Source organism: Parambassis ranga, chromosome 1 (genome assembly GCF_900634625.1).
Source record: "Parambassis ranga chromosome 1, fParRan2.1, whole genome shotgun sequence".
NCBI classification, from domain to species: Eukaryota; Metazoa; Chordata; class Actinopteri; family Ambassidae; genus Parambassis; species Parambassis ranga.
In genome coordinates, this window is record NC_041022.1 from 18,366,246 (window position 1) to 18,391,518 (window position 25,273).

General features: G+C 39.9%; 1 protein-coding gene across 2 annotated transcripts; it reads left to right on the forward strand.

Moving 5' to 3' along the window:
* The first annotated feature begins 790 nt into the window (after window positions 1-790).
* tmem131l (transmembrane 131 like) lies at window positions 791-25,086 on the forward strand. 2 transcript variants are annotated; one of them, XM_028407513.1, is made up of 34 exons: window positions 791-963; window positions 1,677-1,750; window positions 5,966-6,009; window positions 10,710-10,781; window positions 12,962-13,085; window positions 13,191-13,307; window positions 14,059-14,163; window positions 15,403-15,480; window positions 16,267-16,420; window positions 16,984-17,042; window positions 17,120-17,225; window positions 17,322-17,424; window positions 17,597-17,732; window positions 17,878-18,048; window positions 18,136-18,205; window positions 18,297-18,420; window positions 18,515-18,584; window positions 18,689-18,798; window positions 18,914-18,983; window positions 19,073-19,206; window positions 19,317-19,459; window positions 19,560-19,746; window positions 19,967-20,152; window positions 20,270-20,422; window positions 20,515-21,061; window positions 21,155-21,267; window positions 21,457-21,626; window positions 21,744-21,950; window positions 22,096-22,174; window positions 22,335-22,441; window positions 22,526-22,658; window positions 23,174-23,244; window positions 23,367-23,500; window positions 24,665-25,086. In XM_028407513.1, the coding sequence occupies exons 1-34, from the start codon at window positions 840-842 to the stop codon at window positions 24,968-24,970; spliced, it is 4,581 nt and encodes a 1,526-aa protein (XP_028263314.1). In that variant the 5' UTR covers window positions 791-839; the 3' UTR covers window positions 24,971-25,086. The 2 variants fall into 2 exon arrangements, with proteins under 2 accessions (XP_028263314.1, XP_028263322.1); XM_028407521.1 differs by having other exon boundaries at window positions 18,139-18,205.
* The last annotated feature ends 187 nt before the right edge of the window (window positions 25,087-25,273 follow it).

The window sequence follows — 25,273 nt, forward strand, 5'->3', positions numbered from 1 at the left end:
AGACATTTAACCAGTGGGCATTTATTGTATGTATTCATGTGAAGTGTGCTAAATTCTGTATGAATGCAACAAATAAAAACACTTTAAAATATAAGGATTTAAAAAAAGTGCTAGTTCTGCTGTAATATATATACTGTACTGTTTTTGCAATTCCTAATATGTGCATTAGTAGTATCTCCTATGCAAACAGTATTGGCTAAACCAGGACTAATGTACTAAACCTGTCTTGCCACTATTATATACTATTACTGATGTAGAAACAGAAATACAGGAAGTGTTGTGTGGGTAAAGCAGGGCAGTGTTTAAGGAAGTATTTATATTCATTATTGATGTAGGCCTAAAACTACAAACACTACTACTACATTCCCTCAGATGGCACAATATGATAGTAAAATGATCAAACTCAGACACTATTACTCATTTTTACTCACATTAATGATTCAACAATATGAAAGTATATGTTGAATTTCTAGTTAAGGCTGTAAAATAATACAATTGTTTCTTAATATTTATGAACTATAATTGGAAAGTAAAGTGCAATAAAATAAAAATCATGTATTTACTCCAACACTGCAGGGGGCCTTATAAGGGGGCCTTATATCTGCATATGTTTGCATGAGGCTTTTTAAAAAATGCACACTATTGATTATATTATTATTAATGTATTTTCACAGCCTTGCAGAGTCTGCCCACCGTACACTGTTTCAGCAGCATGCACGTATGCAGGGAGGGACGGAGGAGGAGGAGGGAGCTGCTTCTGCTGCTGTTGCTGCTGCCTGCTGAGAGAAAGAAAGACCAACACAGCGGACACAAGGTAGGCTGCTAGCTGAGAGCGCAGCATGGCGGGGCTACAGGACTTGCATCAAGGCAGCCACTGTCACAGGAAAACGTGGATCAATATACTACTAGGAATACTACAATTACTTTTACCCTGCGTACAGCACGGAGGAGCTCAGCTGCAAGGTTTGTACTCACCTTTATTTTCCGCTTCAGGGGTGTAACCTACACACAACCGTGGCAAAGAAAATACGTGAAGTTAGCTAGGCTGACTTGACAGCAAACGCTGCACAGAAAAATTGGTGTCAAGGTGAAACATTTTAAGTTAAAAATATTCTGAACAACCCCTTTAGTAGTGGTTTGTCCTCAGTTTTATTTTTAACAACTCAGAAGAAGGTTGAAGCTAGTGTTTTATCAGCCTGCTAATGTTACTTCATGCTAGCTGCCAGTTCCCTCTGCTGTTTGATATAACGAAACTCCAACTTGTTCCGACAGGAAAGTAACTGATTATCAGGGCTCTAAGGGGCTACTTATCGGCTGACACTGTAATGTATCTACATAATGTTGGAAGGTAATGGTACGCGACTGCATAGCCGTGTTTACTGCAGCTGCCTGTGGAGAATGTGTTTTCCAAGTTCGTTAGCCACCGAGCTAACACTCTGCTAAGCAGGCAGCTAGCAAGCAGCGTTTGTCAACCAGCCGAGACGAAGTCATTTCCTCACTTGTCTCTATGAACACCACACACTCTGTTTCTCTTTATTCATTTGTAATAACTAGCTTTATTACCAGTTTGTGTTGGCAGTTTACAGTACGATTATCTGGGGTGATTTAATGTGGTGTTTTTCCCATGTTGCCCGGTTGCCACCTAAATGTTTATTTGGTTTCTTTCTCTCCAAAAGCTCTGAGTCAGATGTCCACCAGCGTGGTCGAGGTCTGGCAACCGGAGGATGCAGACCCATTAGTCCCGCTCCAGGTAATTACACTTTTCGTTTATGGGTGTGTGTTTGTGTGCAGGAGGAATGAAAAGTATCTATGCAAAACAGCTTTTCAATGCAGCCAGATGAATGAACACGTGTACGGCTTAAAGAGCATCACCATTGTGTTTGGCTTCACTCTGCAGATAGTTAAATCTTGCATGCATGGAAGAAAAAATGCGCCAGTAACCATATACAGTCTTGGCATGTGCGTTTTATGCAAATAATATAACAGCTATCTTGTTAGAAGACAGTTAAATATACTCCAGAATGAAACGAGAGCGGGAGGCCATGTGGCTCCTCCTTATTTTCTTTTGTACATTATGTCCATTGTGGAGTTCAATCAGTTGTGCACACATAGAGGGCACTTTAGGAATGAGGCAGTTTAATTTCATATTTGCAATCCTGGCTTGCACATGTTACTGTGTGTGTGAGATAGAGAGAGATTTTTTTTCATTTTATTTCCCAATCATATTGTTGTGATGATTATGTAATGGTGCAGCAACAGCAGTGTAAACATCAGGAGTTCAATGTTTACTGATAACCTGTCATGAGGTCACCAGCTGACTTCTCATGTCACCTGAAGGGGGGGTGTGGCATTTTTTTTTGGAAATATCTAGGGCTTCAAAGAGAAAAGGGTATATATTATTTTCAGAAACATGTCTGTTTTTTAAAAAACAAATTATGCAGGTAGCTGATTTGCTCTGTAGTGTGCACATAGCAGCAAAAGATATTTAGATATGTAATTTATATGGTTAAGAGAACTGTGGCGAGGACATCAGTGGTTTGGAAGGTTTTTCCATGCATCTCTACATCTACAGATCCCTGGCAGATGGCAGAATTGTTTACACTGTTAGGTGTCACATTTAGTAGTGAATAGAGGCACAGTCTCAGTTACATGGGCTGAATGAAACAGAGCGTAGCATGGACCTCCAGGTCATCAGCTGTTTAAGTGTTGTGTGTGGCGGTGGGTTTGGCAAAGTAGTTATGCTAGAGATGTAGTACTCTGTGTGAAAGTCAGATCTTTCACCTCAGCAGGTACCAGTTCATTTACAAATGTCGCTGTTCTGTTTCTGAATACTCCTCTTCACAGCTCACCTGCTGCAGAGAGCTGTATTAGCATATGTTATTTCATTGTTGTGCTTACTCAGCAGGGAAATTGGTTTTGTTTTGCTCACCTAAACCAATTTGACAAGCTTCAAACTGCAGGGGAGATGGTAGAATACAATGCTCTATTAGCTGAAATATTTCAAACTGCCACCTGTAGCATCTGCAATATTTAGAAAAAAAGTTTGTTTGCAAATGTAATAAAGTGGTGTGTCTGATTGTAATTGTCAGTCTTGGGTGATATAAAAAAACACATACAGTTGGGTGCTTTATTGAGCAGGGGGACTTTGCTTCATGGCATAGTGTGTTAGCAACTGTTTTCTTGGTGACTAAGATCCCAGCTGCCCCACCGTTCTCATTATCATTGAAACTCCATGAGGTGAGATCTTGCATGGAGCTCCAGACCGAGGGAGATCAGCAGATGTTTTATGTTTCCTCTATTTGCGAATAATGGCACCAACTGTTGTCACCTTCTCACAAGCTGCTTGGAGATGGTCTTGTTGCCCGGTCCAGCCTGGTGTAGGTCTACAATCTTGTCCTTGACATCCTTAGAAAGCTCTTTGTTTTTGGCCATGGTGAAGAGTTTAAAATCTGGATTGATTGATTGCTTCTGTGGTCAGGTGTCTTTTATAACGAGCTGAGAGAGCTCCCAGTGTCAGCTCCTCACCTGTATAAAATACACCTGGGAGACAGAAATCTTGCTGATTGACAGAGGATCAGATACTTATTTCATTCATGAAAATGCAAATTTATAACTTTTTAAATGCATTTTTCTGAATTTGTTCTGTCTCTCACTGTTTAAATAGACCTACCATTGAAATTACAGACTGATCATTTCTTCGTTAGTGGGCAAACTTACAAAATAAGCAGGGGTTCAAATCATATTTTCTTAGTTAAACTGTGATATACATGTAGATTTTTTTTTCCATACACAGAGCAAAAGACAGTTCCAAGTCACATACACAGTCTGCTCTCCAGTGTGGTCTTCAGGGACATTGCTGGTTTGGACACTTTCTATTTCCCAATCTTCATCAAAATTCAGTAGAAATATTTGTTGGTGAATAATTGGTTTTCAGTTTTGATTTTTTTTCTAAATGCCAGCAATAAATAGCTGCATCTCAATAATTTAGGTACAGTATTTTTAAAACTACAGAATAGTACACAAGTGATTCTTCCTCTTTACATCCTTTCATATGCAGTCATTCCAGAATTGAAGTACAGGTAGGTGCAGCACTTGTTCAAGTCTAAATAAAGGTGCGTCTGTGTGTGCTGTCTCCTCTCTATATATGCAAAATCATACACACACACTGTAATGTCATTAACCTGCTAATAACAGAGGAATCTCTGAAATCAAAAACCTACTCTGCATGGTGAAATATGCTACTTTACAGCAAACAGATCCAACATTTACTAATAACAACAGCTCAGATAAAGTTGTCAGGACCACAGTGACACCTGTCCAAGGTGAAAAATTGTTTTTGATTGATGGTTGCTCCAGGTCAAGGATAATTTTGCTTACATTAATTAGTTATTAATGGCATTGTATGGCTGTTGCAATTTATCCTCTTTGAAGTCTTCACCACATCAGGGGGAAACTGAGAGGAAAAGAAGAAGAGGGAAAAATGCATGTATCTTGTATGAAAATATATCGGTATACCTTAGAATCTTGGTATCACCAGACCTAGGCAGTCAGTATAGGTAGTCCCAGTACCAGTTTTATACAGTAGAAATGTTAAAAGTTGTTGTGTATTGCTTTTCAGCAGATGAAGTGCCTGACAGTTAAAGATCTATGGTAATGCACAGATTGCACCACTGGTGTTGTCTTGTGGTATGATCATGATGTAGCTGTAGGGACACAGATTACAAATGCATGACAGTAATCGTTTTCTACTGCTATGTGGTAATATTGCCTTCTTAGCAAGCCTAATTGAATTGAAGTTTGCTTTTCACTGTTGTAGGTGTTAAATGTGCTGCTGGTCCTTTTTTATTTAGATAATGTTGACACCAAGTGTATTTGTGTGGCTTGCACTTGATCTGTTATACATTTTTAAAGATGACTCACTATTATCAGGGAATAAACAACTCAGGCATTAACCTATTGCAACAAAGACCATTTGACCATTAACCATCAAGCATGCTCCTAGTTTAATAACCCCTCAATTAATTTAAAACAACAGTGCATCTACAACAAAAATGATTAGGCAATAGATTGCAGCATGTGGTGTAACCAGATTTCCCTGTAATTCAAGTTTACTTGAGATGTCATAATTGCATGAATGCACTGCCAGTATGCTTTGATGTCTGCAGTAAACATGAGTGCTTTATAGTAGCCAAACATGTAGGTGTGATATTATTCAACCAATAAAAAACATTTTTTTCTGTTTCAATATTTCTGGATTCATTGAGTAGTACTGCATGTCCACTGTAAGATCACACAGTGGACAACAAACTGAATGCTCATTGCTGTGTTCTGAGAACTACAGTACACTGCCAGAAATTGCTGCCTGCTGTCTAATTTAGAGTCAGGATCCGAAGGATTTAATGCCAGCTTTAGTTTCCGAAGGCTATTCCAAGTTTCTGCTTGGCTTTCCTTTGTTTATTCACAATAAAATCATATTTTATGCAAAATAAAACATTTTATGTGTAATGGCCACTATGTACTGTGCGATTTTTAGCAGTTTTATACGACCATTGCATTACACACACTATGCAACGTGGATCTAATAAACTTTGGCACGATGACAATGTCAAGTTTGATGTGTGCAGATTGTACGATGACCATTTACTGAGTTGCAGGCTATCGCAGGTTACGATGTATGTCTCTGTGATTCTCCTATGATGGTCGTCTTAAGTCTGGAACAGCCCAACATCACCAGTCTATACCCAACATAAAATGCTGAGTGTGACTGAGCAGTTATTGTGTTATTGTGCATTAAACCTCCAGTTTATAAAAATCATTCAGTTGTAGCCAGAAGGCATTTTGGCAAACCAGTATGCATACGGTGCATTCCACAGAGCTTCCTGATTCAGGCACAGTGTTGATGTTGTATAAATGAGTTGCAGTTGGCTATTTTGACCAACTAAAGTGTCGTCTTCTTTCCTTTTAGGTGGAGAAGGAGCGAAGAAAAGACGGTCTTCCACTTGAAGACAGGTAAATGTTTTTTCCATCCTCCCTAGAACAGCTTAAAACTGAAACTCTTATTTCACACCTTTGTAAGGCATTACACATTGAAAACAGCATCCTCGCATGAAAGGTGCAAAAGACACTATCCCTTTTTAATACTCCAAATACTGGTGAGGGAAAGTCACTCATAATAGCAATGCAACTACATATAGCAATGGTAAAATAGTGTGAAGTTGATAAAGGTCTCCACCTGTGCACAAGTGTCTTTTGGGAAAAGGTAGACTATCTACCAAGCCACATCATTATCCACAAACCCCAACACAGATTGCATCATACCAGTGTTTTCCTTGCGCAGTGTAGATGAGCTACTGTATAGCAGAGAATGAAAGCTGAGCTGTAGCGTGGGTTTGGTTTTTGACCAGCACAGTGGAAAGATTATTGTGCGTTTAAGTACAGAAAAAGAAGTTCTCGCAATGCAGTGCAGAACCGTAGCTGGGGGTATATGTACATATATATGTATATATATGTATTTATATATATTCATACAGAGAAATAAACTGGTTTGGTGTCAGTATAACCAGCTAGTGTAAAAGGCCTGTTAAGTCTTCTCCTGTATGCAGGCTATGTTGTTTATGTTGGTGAGTGAGGGGGTGTGTGATGGAGAGAGTTTGGGGGCGTGTGTTACAGAGGCACAGAACCAAATTCCTGACTAATTTTAGAACTCCTTGAAAGAAAAAGGAGGGGAGGTCTGTCTTTCTCAGCTGTTTTTTTCCTGCAGAAAATAGTTTGGAAAATAAATGTTTTCATTAGAATAACAACTGTTCACAATATAATTTTGTAGTACGTTTGTGGTCTCCATTTGTGCTAAGAAACTTTGATAATTTACATCATCTTGTTTCCCCTTTGATGATAAATAGTGTGTCAAACCTATTATATTCTAACTTAATAGCTTCTGTTCCATGTTTGCCTCTGAAAAGATTAACAAGCAGCAGAAATAAAGCCAGTAAGGCCTCTGTATATGATCTTCACAGCCTACTGTTCCTTCTTCACTTCTCTGGGTAATTTAATGGTATCTTGCTACACAGTTATTGCCCAGCGTAAATCTGTATTTGTGCAATTGTGGCAGTGATATGAAATTAATTGGATGTAATTCTTGGAGCTGCCCCAAGCTGGTGAGGATAGCAGCTTTGCATTGCTATCTTCACCAGCTGGCGGTGCATGTCTCTCTGCGATGGAAGCCTATTCCTCTTGTATATACTGTATTTTCTCCAGAGATTGTATTCTGCTCCTATAAGTAGCTCTAAAAGTATATGGTGAGTATTAAATGATGGAGTCTGTAGTAGACAAAAAATGCAAATGTGGCTAAAGTTGACTAGAAGAAGCTTTTTTTATATATCCCACAATGCTAGGGAGTCTTCCAACTTTAACAACACTATATTACTAAATTGATAGAGTACTGCCTTGTGAGTACTGCCTTGTGACAAGCTTCAAGCTTTCAGACTTAAGATATAAAGTTTGATTTACATGCAGCCAGCAGTTGGTGAATTATGGCTATTTTTAAATCTAGTGAGATGTGAAAGAGGCTTTTTGACCTGAAGACCTCCAGAGGCATGGGCTGTGAGGCCTCTTGTTCCAGGGTTATCAGGCACTTGGCAGACTTGCTGTCACTCTCTCCCAGCCTAAAGAGCAAAGCAGGCAGCAGATACAGAGGTTAATGATATATCTGTCTGTTCTCAGTCTGGTTAGGTGTCAAAACATGTCTGGAAACAATAGTTGACCTAAACTCTCTTCTGGTGCTAACTTCCCCCCAAAAGCTTGCCTAAGGTCACTGCTAACACCAACTTTATTTGAATTAGATAGCACCAAACATAACTTGTTATTTTTGTGGCAGTGGACAGAATCCTTGGACTACAGCTCAGTGACACACTTGTTGAGAGGCAAGTGTTACAGACTACAGTGTGCTTTATACTAAATACTTAATCGTCGTGAGCATTGACAGTAAAAACTATAGACAGAGCTTCCGTGACATCGTTGTTCCATCCGTTTGTTTCTGAAGAGCTGTTTTTAGGCTCTTCATGCCATGTTGGCTGCGTCATGTCCGCCAAAACTCCAAATACGGACAAAGAGGGGAGCAGGAAACTCGCGCTGTGATATGGCAAATTCTGTCGCTCAAGCGGCAACGCCCATAATTATGCATAATTTTAAGTCCAAATATGATTAAAATGAGTGAGTTGTTAAAAAAAAAAAAAACACCCCCGTACAATTGACATTAGAAGAGAACTTGTCATTTGAGACCAGAATGGTATTTTGTACCAGACTGGAAACATGTTCATTTCTGCTGTGTAGTTGGCTATTTTACATTGGAGTCTATGGGAAATGACTTGCTTCTGGAGTCAGCTCCCAGCGGTTGCGGCGTGAACTACAAGTTTTGACATGGGCTTCAAGTTTGAGCCCCAAAGGCCGCCGCTTGGTCGTGAGATTAACACATCATTATATTTTTATTAGATGGTCTTTTTCAACTATCTTTTTTTATTACTGTCATCATCAAACTTTGCATTTAAATTAAATAAATGGCTATAAGTTAAAAATTGACGTTTAGCCAACAGTGTTAACTCCATATCAACTCTTTTTAGTCACATAATCTTCATCCATTATCAGGCAACCTCAACTTCCCTTTCACATTTGACCCCCTGTAGGCTCACCCACTTTACTCTTTCCACTCAGAGTTTGAGCACTGTTTAAAGATGCGCTTTTTGACAGATTATAAATTAACAAACAAAGTAGCAGAGAGCCTGTCAGAGAGAGAGAAGCACTTATTATGTAACAGGGAAGACAGTGTTCCGGTCATCAAGTCATATCAAACAGCTCATTGCATGTTTTTATCATGGGTTCAATTTGCAGCAGACAAAAAGGAATATGCTAACATTTTTGTTAAAAATAAAAAAGCGTTATTGTCGCTCAGCCTTTCAGGGCAATGGGATTAGTGGCCACAACGGACTAAAATTGTAGTTTTGTTAAAAAAAGTTCAGGGTAATGGGTCACAAAACAGCAGCCTCCTTCTAATATCAGCCTTTTTCTAAGTTACCTGTACAATGAAATGGCATAGTGACAATCTACACACAATCTACAGTTGTCACCATTCGTTGAGGACATTTTTATTTAGCTACCTGTTTGCAAACATGTAAATGCAAAATTGAAAACTGTTTCAGATCTGTCAGGACAGGGTTAACATCATGAAGAACACTTAATAAAGCTAGTATTGCACAAAAACACAGTGGCCTTAAGGCAAGCTTTGTGTCTCTTAAGAAATTCTTATGTGGTGCTTTGACATTATGCAAGACTGCAAGCATAGGCTTGTATCTTGTGTATTTGCTGTCATAAAGCGCACCGAATGGCCGTGTGCGTGCTTGCAGAGAATGTGTCAAGTAAATCTGTGCTGCATACAAATTGATTTGTTATCTGGAATATATCCATTGTCGTTTTGTTTATTTAAATCAGTGTCATTTGGATATCTTGTCTTTACATACAGGTTTTATCTTGAAAGGTTCTCTGTGGCTATGCCACCAGTTTAGTCACTTCCTCTTCTCCTGTGTCTGTAGCCTGGCTTCTAAATAAATGCAAAGAAACTCTTTCAAAATTTTGCTTTGTTGGAAATGGTAGTATAGGAAACATACCATAACACCAATATAATGAAAAGTAGAAGAGGTTGCATATTAGAAACACAACGAGTGAGTTTAATAATGAGCATTTTGCCTTTTTTTTACTATAGAAAATGTATTTATTACCTTCTGTCAAGTGAGTCGCATGTGGTCAATATTCTACTTCAAATAGGTGAGATTAATGTCTGCTACTTCAAAACTTATTCAGCTGATGTATTTCCCTTTTACATTTTTTTGCACAACTCTTTTGTGTAAAAAGTGAAGAAACTTCTGCAGCACATCAAAACACAGTAATGGAACTCCAGCTTATGAAAGCTGTAGTATATATATTATTATATTATGAAAGCTATAGTATATAGTATATGAGTTTTCACTGATTATCACCAGTTTGTGGGCCATTCTACCTTGCTATAATAGCTAGAAAAAGAAACTTGTAAGGGAAATGTTTTTTAGAGCTGATTTAACCTCCTACTTGTGTGTGCTTACTGAAAGAATAGTTATTGGTTGAGCATACACTCCCCTGTGACTCTGCCCACCCTATTTCGTGTATTTATTTTAGACAATTCTGTGGACTGTTGTCACAAACTGTGTGACGTAAGTGTTGGGGCATGTGGAATACATGCATCAATTCACTAGCTGTGTCTGTTGTTTTTTAGGTGTTCCAAGAAGACTCTAAAATAACAAAATAACTACTCTTATATTAGTCTTCTGTAGTAGGTTTGAGGCCCACTACACTATCCCTACACTATCCCAGCTTTAAAGCTGATACTTGCAACATTTAATCTACTAAAAGGTCAGTGTGTGTACTGTAGTGTTCTCCAACCCTTTGTCTAACCTTCAGAGGAGTGAGTGCAATTTTCATATGCAAAGATCCATCCATCATTTCCAGGCCTTGCATCTCTTCTTCATGTTATGTTGTCTCTATCCTAGTCATTTTGTTGAAATGTTATTATGGTTATATGAACTTGCTCTGTTCTGTCAAGCAGTATACACATAGTAAGCATTTTTCTGATTGAATTAAAGTACTGGTATCGTCTTTTGACCGGTTGTTTCTTTTCTTCTAAACAGCTCTTCTCCATATGCACGGGAGGATGGGAAGCCCCTGCATTTTCAGCCCCCAGTGTTGGAGTTTGGGACTCAGTAAGTTCTCTCTTCCTGATTCAATTTATTGTTTGTTCTTGCAAGCATGTTTTATTTATACTGAAAATGTAAATACTCTATATTCTATTCTATTGTCTATTATTTAGACCGAACTTAATGTCGCCACTACTTCAGTGGTGTAGAGAACTCCACCAACTTAATAATGTTAGTGAGAGTAACAGACCTTAGTGTCACATCACGTGACATGTCATTATGATGAATGCTGCAGAACAGATAGGATTTCCAAGTATGGGAATAAGGCTGTATTTCTAGTATCCAGGCACGCACTGGAGAAGCTTGTGCCCAGGCAAAGTGGTCAAGAATTTTACTCTTGGCCTCCACATTCCCAAAACAGACATAATGCTGTTGCTGTTTCCTCTTGTAAAACTAAACAGTGTCAATATCAGCAGTAAACCTTATATTGATGTTATTTAGGAAGAACCGTATCTATGTTACAGAAACTCACTTTTGCTGTTGGTAACTAAAAAGTGCAAACTATTTAATTAAAATGGCCTGTATTCTAAAATTCTGTTGAGCATACAGTTGCCTACAATGAAAGTAAGGTTTGTAACAGAAAATCAGGAAGTGAAAAATGCTTCATTAGCAGCTTAACACAAGTTCTCATATAGAGATTGTGGTAATAACACAAAGCACTTCATGTCTCCTTTTGAATACTAAAGACACTAAACGTATTTGTAATATTCAAAACTAGTACGTAAAAAGCTGAAGGTGCACAAATGCTACACAATGTTTTAAAGACGACATGCCTCTGTTTTGCACTGCGTGTATGTCCTTTTCCACTTAACTCATATTTAATTCAATCATTTATCATTTTTAATTTAATTGTTTAATTGTAATTTTACTCCCACTCGGTACAAAGCAGGAAAAAATGCTGCCTTTGTGTACCTCTTTACTTCCTCTGCAGTGACATGCACTTATATTCACAGAGCACCATTGACTTCACACTAATTATCTCAACAAGATCCCATGTGCTGTGTGCTTGCTTCCACTCTTTCCATCTCAGTTTAAACAGCACCCTCTTGGCCTGATGTTATACATCTATGGCTTCTTTGGATTGACCAAATGTATCAGTGTACATGTGATTTGTAATGGTGTCAGAACAGCCACAGGAAAGAAGATTTACAATGCAGATGTGACTCTTTTGCATCATTTTCAGATCACATTCTATGTGCTAACCAATATTACTGCAGTCCAAGCACTGTGCAGGTTAGCGAACCTACCGTAGTTCAAGCACAGCCACAAGTGTGACATTTTACTTGTTGGTTGAAGTCACACCAAGTGCAGATCGAAACTTTTCTGTTGGTTCTTCTGTTGTCGTCACATTACAAAACCAGTTCCCATTGTAGCGCTGTCTGTTGTAACAGCAGTATGTACAAAGACAAAGTACATAGACAGACTTTTTACTTTGCTCATTGTGAATCAATTGCTTTTCAAAAATTTTGCATTTGGCACAAACCTATGGTTACAACACAACAGGTTTAAAATTACGGTTTTTATCTCATCTATGATCACACCATACACATATCAGCGTAAACCTCCAATTAAATTTTTCTGCATTCTATCTATCACTATCGAAGTGCACACACAGTCATGACTAGCAGATTTCACTGACAAAATGAGTTCAGTTCACAAGTCCAGTGTTGGAACGGATTTGTTCGTATTGCACTACTTTATCCAAACGAGTGACATTGTCATTACAGTGATTCATGCGCACACTTTAGACTGTGCACTAACTAATAAACTTGTAATTTTCCCCACACTTTATGGCCTGTCTCTGTCAAATTCCTTCAGGACAGAAAATTGTTTTTCAGTTAAATTGCAGATTTTAATAAGGTTAAAGTCTTACACAGTAGATAGTAATTACCAGAAGTGTCACTGTTCAATTATAGTACAAATGGACAAACCCACAGCACATTGATGTGCTGATGTAACCCACAACTTTTACATAGCGCTGGTCATGTGTTTATTTGTGCATGTGGTTTTATGTCCGACACTGGTGAACAGCTCATACTTGTTACTCATCTGTTGGCTGCAAATGCTTGATTTGCTCTTACAGCTTCCCCATATTAACAGAGTGCAAAACACTAGCTAGCTCACAGTAATTCCGCAATGGTGCTCAGTGGAGAGTCTTTATATATGGCTTGTGTGTTTCTTTACAGGCCGCTGGGGCTGCCAAGAGCTGAAACCATATATATACACAACCCCAGCCAGGAAGTTCCTGTGACACTGCTGTCAATGTTTACATCTAGCAAACATTTTTACATACCTTCCTTTCACAGAAGAGTAAGTGTGCCTAATGTATTCAATAGCAATGATGTTCAGATTTAACTTTGTTGGATACTGTGAGTATATTGTAATGGCTAATGTTTTATCCTGTTTCCATCCTAGGTGATCCCACCCAGAGGGAAGGCATCTTTTAAACTAATTTTCCTCCCGTTCAAGGAGGGCAATGTAGAAAACACATTATTTATAAACACATCAGCCCATGGGCTGCTGTCATACCAGGTCAGTTTACATCAGTACACCTCCTGCTGTGTGGCTGCATACCACCATGTTCTCTTTAGGGTAGAAGAGAACATGGTGGTAAGAGAGTGTCATAAAGTACTGTACCCTGTACATTAGCAAAACAGACTCATGGACAATTTTTACTGGTACTGTTATGTATACAATTACAAAAAATCCATTGCAGCTAACCATTTAAAACTAGTTTTAGAGACTTTGGTTACAAGGTTGTTATGTGTAGGGCCAGTAATGTTTGACATTTGTAATGCTGATTTTATGTGCATGAGATACAGTTATAATTTTTTTTCTATGAGCTGCATTTCAGAAAGTTCTGCACAGAATGCTAAATGCTCTACATTTCTCCAAATTTTAATCAATTGTCTCTCTGCAATGTTTTTGTTCTGTTGATACTATAAAACTTTTTTCAGATACATCTTTGTGGCCTCTGCACCGCTGATAACCCAATAGTAACCATACACCTACGTCATATTTTTCTCCAAACAGCAAATATAGTATTAAATATTTAGAATGTTGCGAGTAATGGATGAACAAAGTTAAACCTTAAAGTTAAATCTTTGTTTTATTATCCCTTTTTTGGCCACATAATATTCGTTACAGTGCTGCTGTTCCAGACACTGCGCTCTGGCCCACTAAATGACACTGCTTCTTTGTTTGCTTGTTGACTGCCTGGCCTTAATATAATACACGTGGTGGTTTAGAGTCTTTTTATAAATGTTAACTGCTTCTTTTCCAGGTATTTGGTGTGGGAGGGCACCAGGGTTCATTAAAATCTGTCCAAAGACAGGATAGCCTGCTAATATTCCCTCACATCCAGAGCATTAAGCTGACCCAAACTCAGGTATGTATTTAAATGTCTGTAGTTTGTTGTGGAGGCACACATAGCAGTGAATTATAGCTCATCATTGGAAACAGCTGATTTCCCCTTTCCTGCCAGCTCAGATAAACAGGCCGCTCTATACATACACAGGCGCTTTGTGTTACATTCTGACAAGCCGGTGTTAAATTATTGAACGTGTTTGTAGCCTGCATGAAGGATGTTGCTGGGTAATCTTTTCACTAACACTCAAGGTAAATTGATATTATCCACATTTAAGCATTTTTATACACATTTTAAAGCTGGTCAAAAACTGGAAAGCAGTGATGAACTAGTGCATTGTTTTAGACGAGAGCCAAGGCAGTGAAAGTGTGAGAGACGCATCTGAAAGAAGTCCTCGCCTCCACAACAGGAAGTGGGGTGGCAGTTGCAAAATGTCAGCTTGGCCAAGTACAGAGAGACACGAGCTCTCAGAATCACTCAGACTGCTGCTTATACTGCACTATTTTTTCGTCTCAGCAAGTTCCCAAAGTTTCAACATATGATTAGCAAAACTGTGAATCTGTGTATAATATTGCATGTGATATTTGATCCATATCTGTTAAATGCCACTTGCTGTGTAGCTTTTAGTTACTGATTATAGTCTAAAGCTCACATGTAAGATTGAAATACTGCCTTTTGTTTATTTTTCTAATAAGTATATATATGTTTGTTACCAGTTTCTGCACAGTGATTTAAATACTCAACTAAACAATGGTTGCGCTGACATTGTTAAACAAATTTTGGGCTTTAAGCTTTGGGCCACACATTAGCATGTTAAGACAAAGATGTCTCCACTTCCTGCTCCTGCTTCACAGTGTGTTTATTTTTTATTCGCCTGCAGAGATGCTATCTAAGTGTCAAAATTTCTAAAGGTGCCAAAAAATGCATATATAGACATAAAATGCAAATTATCATTGAGTATACAATAGCAATATGGTAGATGTAGTTTAATCTGACAACCCGTCATAACTAAGGAGATTCACTTATTGTCCTTTTCTCATTTCCTACTTGAAAATTTAAATTACATTTACATTTAAATTCTAAATCAGATGTAATCCCTCATTTTAAAAATTTCAGTTCATAACTCTTGAGGACTACCGTGACCATTGCTTTCTTAAAGTATTTAAGAAAGAAGTAGCTGTTTAAGTAACCTTGGACCAAGAAAAAATAATAAAAGCTTCCAAGAAACAACTGTATAACTGTGGACCACTGCTCTTGTAGGAAGATGCCTCCAACATCACTATACTGGGTCTACTCCTGGAGTGCAGCTTACCGAAGACTTTGCTCAACAATCCTCAGGTACTTCTTATCTGGTTCTGTATCTTGTCTAAAGACTTTGGTCCTGGGGTGTGACGAAGAGAAGTCTCAATTTTAAAAAGACATTCTGCAACGAGTTTTAGTATTAAAGTAACTTGAGGAGCAAAAACACACAAAAATATACAGTTCACATACTTGCTTGTATTTTGCTCATAGTTTGGGAAACTGGAGCTGAGCCTCTGCTTCTGTCATTCCTCTTGAGCAGAAGGCCAGCTAGTCTAAACTTAAAATGCTTGTCATTTGAGTGCCTTCTGTTTTCTCCAGAACCCCTGAGGAGGCTGAGATCTCTTGCCAGCCTTTTAATTGCTTTCTCCAGAGACCCTATAATAGACACTGTGTGTTCATGTGGTGTGAGACGGATGCAGACAACTTAAGTATCTTGCTGCTTACTGAAATTTTTTGTTGTGTGACCTTGGCTTGGTTTCAAGTTCAGCACCTGCTCCTCAGTTTTTTGATAAAATTGAGAAATTGCCTTTGATAGGAATTGATGCTGCACATAGATCAAATGACTGTAACAGTAAGTTAGCACTAGCCTTGCTATTGCAGGCCTTAACCCTCTTTGGCACCCAGCCGATACATCTACAGGTTGACAAATGGGAATTCACCTAACTGATAAGATCTCTGGTCACAGTAGGGAGGTGAGAGGTGGAGGTTGTGGGGTATTATTGTTGTCTACACCGCTTTACGCTCAGCCCCCCCCCCCCATTGTTGTCATGTTTTTTGCTTTCTGCTTTGTATGGGACTGAAATGACTCTTGTACCGTCTCAGGGGTCCTGTCTCCAGAGTGAGGAGCGCCTCAGCCTGCAGATTAATCTGTCTGCACGTGGTGACCGGCCTGCTGACCTGGACAAGCTTAAGCCCTATGTCATTGAGCACATTTTGGTCCTGCTGGTCACCCCTACTGCTGGACAGGCTGCATTAGGTGGGTGTCTATGACCTCTCTGATCCGATGCCTACAAGCAAATACACTGTGGGAAATGTGACACTGTGTCACATAGAGTCAATGCAGTCCGCTGTACAGTTTGATTCTGACATTTATAGTTGAAGTTTTCATATGAAAAGAGAAGCTTGTAGTAAAGTATTAGTTTGGTTTTTCAGCCTCAAATCTAAATACTGAAAGTTTTATCTCTCATACTCCAGTTAAAATAGTGTTTATATTTTGACGCGTATGAAGTTGGTGCACTTCCTGTGGATGTTTTTTCTTTTGTCTTGTTTTGTTTGAGTCTGGGGGAAAGAATGTATTTAAAAATGGAAAGATAATGTTGCTTGGACTGAACTGTCCGAGGACAGGCATGAGAGATATGAGAAGACACAAGATGCGATTTCTCTGAATCACTTCACAGGATAACACAGTGGCTAAAGATCAAATAAGATAAACCACCTATGGGTACACAGCATTTTCATTGGTTTTCAATAACTTAAAGACATTTTAAGCCCCGATGCTGTGACTCAGTGTTGTGATTTTGTCCTTGTGTCTTTTCACAGGGGAAGGGAAAATAGGTGTTTATATGTTAAATTCCGGAGGGAAGAAGCTCTATGTAAAGGTACGAGTTTCGCTTAGTTTTGCTTTATCATAGCTTCTGAGTGGGTTTGTGAAGTCTCAGTGTATTTCTATCTCCAGGACATGCAGGTGCTGTCAAAGGTGGAAGCTAGTCTAGACTTCAGTCAGGTTCTTCTGAGACCAGAAGCAAAAAACTTCACTGAACTGGCTGCCCTAGAGTGCAGAGGTGAGTACACATGCCTGTTTAAAGAATCTCCTGTGTGTGAAATCTCATTTCAAGTGTCTTGAAGTTTATCAATACCTGAAATGTTTTTTGTTTTAGGCTCATTGCCAGGCCATGGGCGGAAATGCATAAGTCATATCGGTTTGAACATTCTGGGAAACAGGACAACCTACAGTTTCCCTGGACTACATATCACACACAGGTAAGGTTGAGGAATATTGCCATTTAAGTTAAGTAACACTTAAGTTGTAAGACATAAACAGGTTTTTTTTTGTAATGTCAAGCACATCAAAGCATTTGAAGCATATAGAAACCCCAGAATTCCTCCATTAAAACTTTGTATTATGGTGAATTTAAATATCATTATCCTTTAGGAGTGTGGGGGACAGTTTCTTCCAAGTGAAACAAAAAGGTGCCAACCAGGTGGACCTGTGGCTCACCAACCCTTTGCCACTTTCCCTCACTGTGCTGAATGCCAGCCTTTCAGAGAGGCTGCAGGGAGTAATGAAGGTATGCTCCTCTCCGCTACTCTGCTCCTCTTATGATGATAAAGTGGATAAAGATTATGTCTTGGAACACTTTATTCACTTGTATTGAAAATCCCAAGTTGAGGAAAGGATTTGATACATTCTCTCTGCTGCCCTCTGTCTGTCAGGTGATGAACTTCAGCAGTCCATTGACAGTTCCACAGGGCTGCTGGCCTGTATTATCTCTCCAGCTCCTCAGCAGGACCCTGCCCATCAACCAGGTGTCCACACTGACTCTAGATACCAGCCTGGGCTCAGCCCTCCACATTCCTCTGTACTTCCATTCAGCTTCCTCCAAGGTACAATACATGCTCTGTTAGTTAGAATGTGTAAATTATGACTCTAAGCAGAAGATCTGAGGTGGTAACTGCTGATGTGTCTGACAGCAGGAGGAAGTGGTGTTTGAGGCTGAACGCGAGTGTGGGCGCCCATGCTCCCTTAGATTATCTGAAACAGGTGACAAAATACTTCTCATTATAAATGTTTGTCTAAAAGATTAGCACATTTTATGCTTATTTATTTATTTAATTTTTGAATACCCCATCAGGTCATTCAGAATGGCAGCGCTCTCTCCTTCCAGACTTTTACCCCTCATCCTGGGCTGTAGACAGCAAACTGGCAGCCGAGCTCTGCTCTAGATGGCAGACTCGAAAGGACAAGTTGCCTTGCAGGTGATTCTTGAATGCAGCACACACCCTGTTCTGTGCCATTTCTTGCCATTTTATCCATTACATCACTGTAATATCATTAACCGTGTTTTCTCAGATGGCCCAGACTCCCCGTGGAAGCATCCACCCCTGTGGACTTTGGTGCTACACCCGTCAATGAGAGCAAGGTGGAAACGATATTGTTTAACTGTAGTTTTAGAAGTTGTCAATTTTAAGATAAACTTAATGTATGACATTTCTCTGATAGAAAAAATGGTTGTTTTTTTCCCAGGTGAAGACATTCATGCTGAAGAATCCTTCTTCCTCAGTATTGTCTGTAGAAATTCGAATCCTCTCCCTGTACCCTGCACCCCTGGAGGCTTTGGACCTTCTAACCAAATGGTATGTTTTATCTCACAGAGAACCACTTCTTGCGACAGCAGTTTGGAGCCAAGATGCTACAGCACATTTTTCTACATGAAGTTGTAAAAAAGTTTTTTGTTGTTTTGATTGGCAGGTTTAATATCAGCCCCCTTGCGGTCAACATCAGCACAAAAGAGTTTTCTTTGTTGGCTTCTCTGCCCAAGGTAAATCAAAAATATTCCTGGTTTCTATCACGCAGCTCTGTACTTTCATGGAACACATGTACAAAATGTTTCTGAACGTTTCTGTACAGGCGAGTGAAAGTATGGAGGACATAACAGGAAATGGTGTCCTGCGCCTGTTGCTGCAGCCTTGGGAGTCCAGAGAGGTTGCTGTGGTCTTTACTCCCACTGAACACAAACCTACCACTACTATTCTTATCATCAGGTATTAATAAATGTTTTTTTAGTATATGAAATTTGTGTTGTTAAGAGGCAGCCTAAAGAAAACTGGAGTATGCTTTTAAAAAGAAAAACGTGCTCTTATTTGTTTTTCAGGAACAACCTGACAGTGTTTGACATGGTGACAGTGCAGGGCCACGGGGCTAAAGAGCTGCTCAGAGTTGGAGGCAAGCTGCCTGGACCGGGAGCCTCCCTACGCTTTAATGTTCCTCAGTCAACTTTGATGGAGTGTCGTGATGGTGAGATTGCTATACAATCTTGACAGTTTGCAAATGTCACCTCTTAATTGTAAAGGCACCAGTCACACACAGGAGTAATATTACTTTATGTCTTTCTTAGGTCTTCGCACCAATAAACCCCTGTTTGCCATCAGAAAGAGTTTTAAAGTGGAGAATGCTGGAGAGCTTCCACTGACGGTCATGTCGATGAATATCAATGGTTACAAGTGTCAGGGTTTTGGGTTTGAGGTGCTGCAGTGTCGTTCCTTCAGCCTCGACCACAACACGTCCTCCGAGATTACTATTGCGTAAGTTTTTCTTCTGGCTGTTGATTGTCTGTTATAATTAAAACAGACACTTTTTCTGTCTCCCTCTGGTAAACAGGCAGTACCCACAGCTTGTAGAGTCTCTCCCTCTCTTACACCATTGTGCAATTTGTCCTTATTATCTATAATCTTCTTTTCATCTTTTTGTCCTACTTCTGTTCACCCACCCTTGGTCATGTGTGTTCTCCTCTCTGTTATTCAGGTTCACCCCAGACTTTACCTCATCCTGGGTGATTCGGGACCTCACCCTGGTGACATCACGTGGCACCTCTTTTCCTTTCACCCTCAACGTGACACTGCCCCACCACATGTTGCCTCTTTGTGCACAAGTGGTTCCTGGTCCCAGCTGGGAGGAAACCTTTTGGTTGGTCACCCTCATCTTCACATGGTTAGTAACTTGTAGTAGGAGGAGTGATGAGGAGATCCTCAGGCAACATATTTACATGTTTTTGTATGCATATATATTGTCAGGTCTTATAACTTTTATAATTTCTTTTTGTTTCAGCTTCTCCTTGTTTGGTGTGTGTTTGATGGCATTTCATCAGGCACAGTATATCCTCAGCAATTTCTCTACACCCAGCATAAGAAGCAACCACAGTTCTCTCTTGTCAAGGGACAACAGCTCAACAGTCAATAACATGACACCCAATGGAGTGAAGTATGTCTTTGGTTTCATCAGTAACTAGTGTGCACTGGTCAAAGACGTGTGTATTTTGTGTTAACATAGTGTGTTTGTGTCTGTTTGTGCAGTAAAACAAAGGGCAGTTGTAAGACCTATGTGGATACCTGTCACACGTCAGACAAAGGTAAGGGGCGTGGCTCTCCAGCATTGCCCAATAGCCCTGCCCCTCGTCCTCAGTCATCAAAGAAAGGCTCATCAACCACCCCATCCCAACAACAGAAGAAACACAAAGTTTCACTCTATTACACCAAATATAAATCCAGCTCATCCACAACCACAGCTGGTGCTGTGACGGTGGATGAAGAACATGAAGACCTGACCACAGACCTTACCCTCACCCCAGACCCTGATGTCTGTAACAACAACGAACCGGCTTTCATCAGCGAGCTGGATAAAAAGACCTCCACAGATTTTAAAGAAGACCTCCAGAGCACTATAGAAGATAGAGTGCCAGCAGTGGTTATGTTTCCCATGGAAATGCCTGCTGGTTTTCCAGATGGTGTCACATTGATTCCAGGGTCTAGACCAGGCCTGCTAGTGTGCAGTCCTGTAGAGAAGAGCTGCACTGTGCACTATGCAGAGAAGATGGAGAAAAGGGACAGTTCAGAACTGGAGGTAAGGACTCGGGAGCAAAAATATCGTGTTTGGGTTTCTTATAGAAAAGTAACAGTAACACAACTGGTTTTTATCTTTTTTCCCCACTCCAAGCTGCGAGATGATGATAAAGGTCAGAGAAAAACAGCTCAGAGCCCAGAGAGTGGCACTGCACCAGGAAATAATAAGGGAAAGCGGAGTCGCAGGAAGGCAGAAAATGTCTCCAGGTATTACACACATCTCACTGTAGTAACAATGTTGATTAGTTTTGACACTCCCACCATTGCCTTCAGTAATGATCTGTGATGTAGAAAAAGCAAACAAAAGAGCACAAGTCATTGCTAAACGCCTCAAGTCAAGACCATGCCTCAATGCAGCTGATGATAAAAACATTGTTTTTGTCATTACTGCTGTAGTGCTCCTGAACACAATGTTCAAGTGATGCCAGAGAGAGAGAAAGAGCCTGATTGGAAAACTGGGGAGCGTAACATCAGTGGAACCCGCAACAGGAATCGTTGCTGCAACAGCACCAAGTCAGAAGCACTAAAACTTGGACAGAGTGCTGAGAACCCTCTCAAACAGAATGGTGAGTACACTTCTGATGCAATAATTTCTTTATCTGAAGTGCAAACTTGTTAAAATCCCACCACTTCATTTAACAACGACTTTAATTTTGATGCTATTGGCCATTGTTTTCTGGCAGGTATGTGTCCTGCTCGCACTCGGAGAAAGTGTCCTACAGAGCGACGTGTAAGTGGATTGTGTGAGTCCGGCTCAGACTCAGGCAGCTCATCGGGTAGTGTGAGGGCCAGCAGAGGGAGCTGGGGCAGCTGGAGCAGCACCAGCAGCATGGAGGGAGACAAGGACCCCAATGCCCGGACACATGCCTGCACTACCTCATCTAGAAAAAGTATTTAGCAGTTACACACCATTCTGTCTTGGAAAACATAACACTCAACACTTTATTATTCTTTCTTTGGGTTGATAGTGGGACAAAATAAGTGCATAAAGATGAAAAATGGCTGTTTTGACTTATTCACCTTGTGTTGTTTTAGGGGACTCCATGCAGTACAGTGTCTACACATCAGAGAGAGACTGCTACCAGACCATGAATACGAACCACAAGGCTCTAAGGTAGGCCAACAAACCCAACACTGAAGTACTCGTTAAATGATAATTATCTGCTGACACAGAGTACCTTATTTACAACACTTCAGTGCATTAAACTTTTCATTGTTTGCCGCAGGAATAAGTTCTAAAACTTATCCTAAGACTTTGTCCTTACTCTGTTTAGTATGAACAGCTTGTACCGTAAAGACCTATGCCAAAGCCCAGACACCACAGCATCCACCTTCACTCCCAGTTTTGCTGCTGTTGCAGCAGGAATGGACAGAAACATGGGTAAAGCACACCTTCTTCAAATAGAAAAGAAAAAAAAACTAGTGCCTTATCTCCAATTTCTAAAGGGAGTTGTCATCTCCACAGATCTGACAGGTCAGTATTTGCCTGAAGAGACGTGGTCAGCTCCATCCATCCCCCTCACTAACGGGTTCAGATACAACACCACTGAAGCTCTGCCCTATGTACCTCAACCAGCAACCACCAGGCCATACAACGGGTAAGTGTTTGGTTGAAACTCCTCTAGCAGGTAGTTTTATAGTAAATTTGGTTGACAGTGCTCTTATAGAGATGTTCATGGTTGTATTACAGTATCAAACAAAATGCAGTGAAGGAAGTGAAGTTTTAGTGCCCCCGTGTGGCCAAAAATGTGAAAGGATCCAGAAACAGGAGAAACAAAACCAAGCATAAAATTTTTGTCTGTAGTTAGTCTACACATCTGACAAAACAAATACAAATAAAAAAATCAGTTTAATGTAATTTTATGACCTGTCAAGGGTGTACACCGCCTCTGACCTGTAGATAGCTGGGATAGGCTCCAGCCTGTGACCCTGCACTGCAGGACAGTGGATTCAGATGATGGATGGATGGATGGATGTCATTTTACCTCCTCTGTAACCAGCATCCATAGTAGTTAATACAGTATTAAAAATGTGTTTTCCTATTAGTAAGTTAGCGTTTTATATTTATCTGTTGCTGTTACAAGCATTGTAACTATTTCATCATCTCTTACAGGTTTACTTGGAGTAGTGCCAACAACCATTGCAACAGTGCATACACCTATGCCGAGGAAGACAACTACATAGGTACGGTCTCATTATAGGCGGTGTGAATTCTGTTATGTATTAACAATCTTTTACTGCAACTCATAAACAACCATAGACACAGCAACCTTAAAAATTCTGCATTTGTTGTAATGATTTTTCAGGTAATGGAACCTTTCCCAGTGGTTTCCTTAATCAGGAGAGCCAGAACACGCATGATAATCAGACATGCTGGAGCGAGGAGCAGCCTCAGGAATCACCCTCAACCTGGGACACTGCAGCCTGCGTGGGCAGCAAGGTGACACTTCACAACTCAACTTGGTCATCAATAGATCTACAAATTATTTTCAACACTGGACCTAATGATTCCAACCATTCGCATTGTTGTTATCTAGTTTTAGTAATCAAATATTTAAAATGATCATTTTAATTTTTTTCAACTCTAAGTGTATAGATGCAGTGCACAGATGCACATGTTTATTTTGTGAATTTGTGAATGAAAATACTACATTGTCAAAGGCAGTAAGGTGTAGACCAGGTGTGCTGCTAAAGATTCTGATCAAACTAATTACTGGACTGTGATTAGCATGTTCCACAGACCTGGGTGTACTTTTGTTGCATTACAGCATAAGGTTAGACGCAAACACATTTTGTCAGTGCCTGTGCAACTAACACAAACTATGCAAAAAAAAAATGGCAATGCAGATTGACATGAGGCAGTTTGCTCACAACATGCTGTGTGGTCACACATGAGAGGTTTTAACTGGGAGTGTCATAAACCACTGTCTCTGTTCTGACTCATTACCCATTTTTAGAGGAAGTTCACAAACATCTGTCTGACCGATCTTTATTTTATTTAGGTCTTGGGTACCCAAACCAGTGATATTAACAGCCATCTAAAGAAAACTGACACTGTAAATGTTTATATGTTCGAATGTACATTTTATTTTTATAAGTATGGCATCAAACCCCACCACAAAGTGTAGCAAAATCATCTGATGGTGTTTTAGAAAAAGGCATTAGATGATGCAGAATGGCAACTAATAAAGTTTAGTCCTTATTATAAGATAATTTATAGTTTCCTGAAGAGAATTTAGTCATTCTGTGGCCTTTCTATGATGAATGATGCTAAAGTACACTACACGACAGTCTTATGTCTGGTAGTCACTTAGTCATTGCACACTCAAGGACAAAAACCTTTCTGCTGAGGATGGAAAGAAACTTTGTGTCATTCCTACTGCAGAAAGGTCATTTTATTTTAGCAAAACAGGGACGAGATTGAAAAACTGAGAAAAGACAACCAGGTCATCCCCACAGGGAACAGATGGTAAGCGGAGCACAGTGACAGGTAAGGTTAGTCAGGGAAGTATGCAGTGTCATTAGACAGCTTTGTACAGTAGCCCCTGAGCACAAAAAAAACTACAGACAGTAGCTAAAGAGCTTTTCTTTTATTCCTCTGCAGCCATACTTCTCGGGTACCCGCAGCCTCTCTCCCATGTCCAGCCTGTTTGGATCCATCTGGACGCCCCAGAGCCACTTCCAACCTGAGCGATCAGCCCCGATGTCCCCCGTGTCTCCCATCACTCCTGTCACTCCTCCTCAGTCTCCCTTCAGCCGTGGGCCTGCAGAAGGGACCTGTGGCCCGCTCCAATATTCCAGCTTCAACCCCTTTGGCCCACACATGAACCTGGACATATGGAACTCTTCATCCAACCGCAGCTCCAACTCCCAGCTCTCCAACGACTCCGGCTACTGTGGAGATGTTTAAAGTTAAAAACAAAACAAAAGCAGCAGACCTTAACAATAATTGCAAACATGTAAAACATTGATATGTAAAAGAAAAGGAAATAAAAATGAATGTTCTTTTATCATTAATGGGGAAAATGTGAATTTTTCTTTTATGTTCCCATTTTCAGATGTTAAATGTTGTGAAGGGTTAAGCATTTGTTGTATATTTTTCTAGATGTTTTGCAGTTTTCACCATGGAAAATTAAAAAAAAAAAGGTTTTGTACTTGAACGTTGGCCTTATTTTTAATTTCAGAAATTTAAAATATCCTTTAACTGAATTGT

Bases quoted from the DNA above. Each gene is read 5' to 3' on its own strand.
- tmem131l (XM_028407513.1), top strand. From the start codon at position 840: ATGGCGGGGCTACAGGACTTGCATCAAGGCAGCCACTGTCACAGGAAA. The intron at 19,460-19,559 runs GTGAGATTGCTA...TGTCTTTCTTAG, and splicing joins TTTGATGGAGTGTCGTGATG to GTCTTCGCACCAATAAACCC. The intron at 22,659-23,173 runs GTAAGTGTTTGG...CATCTCTTACAG, and splicing joins ACCACCAGGCCATACAACGG to GTTTACTTGGAGTAGTGCCA.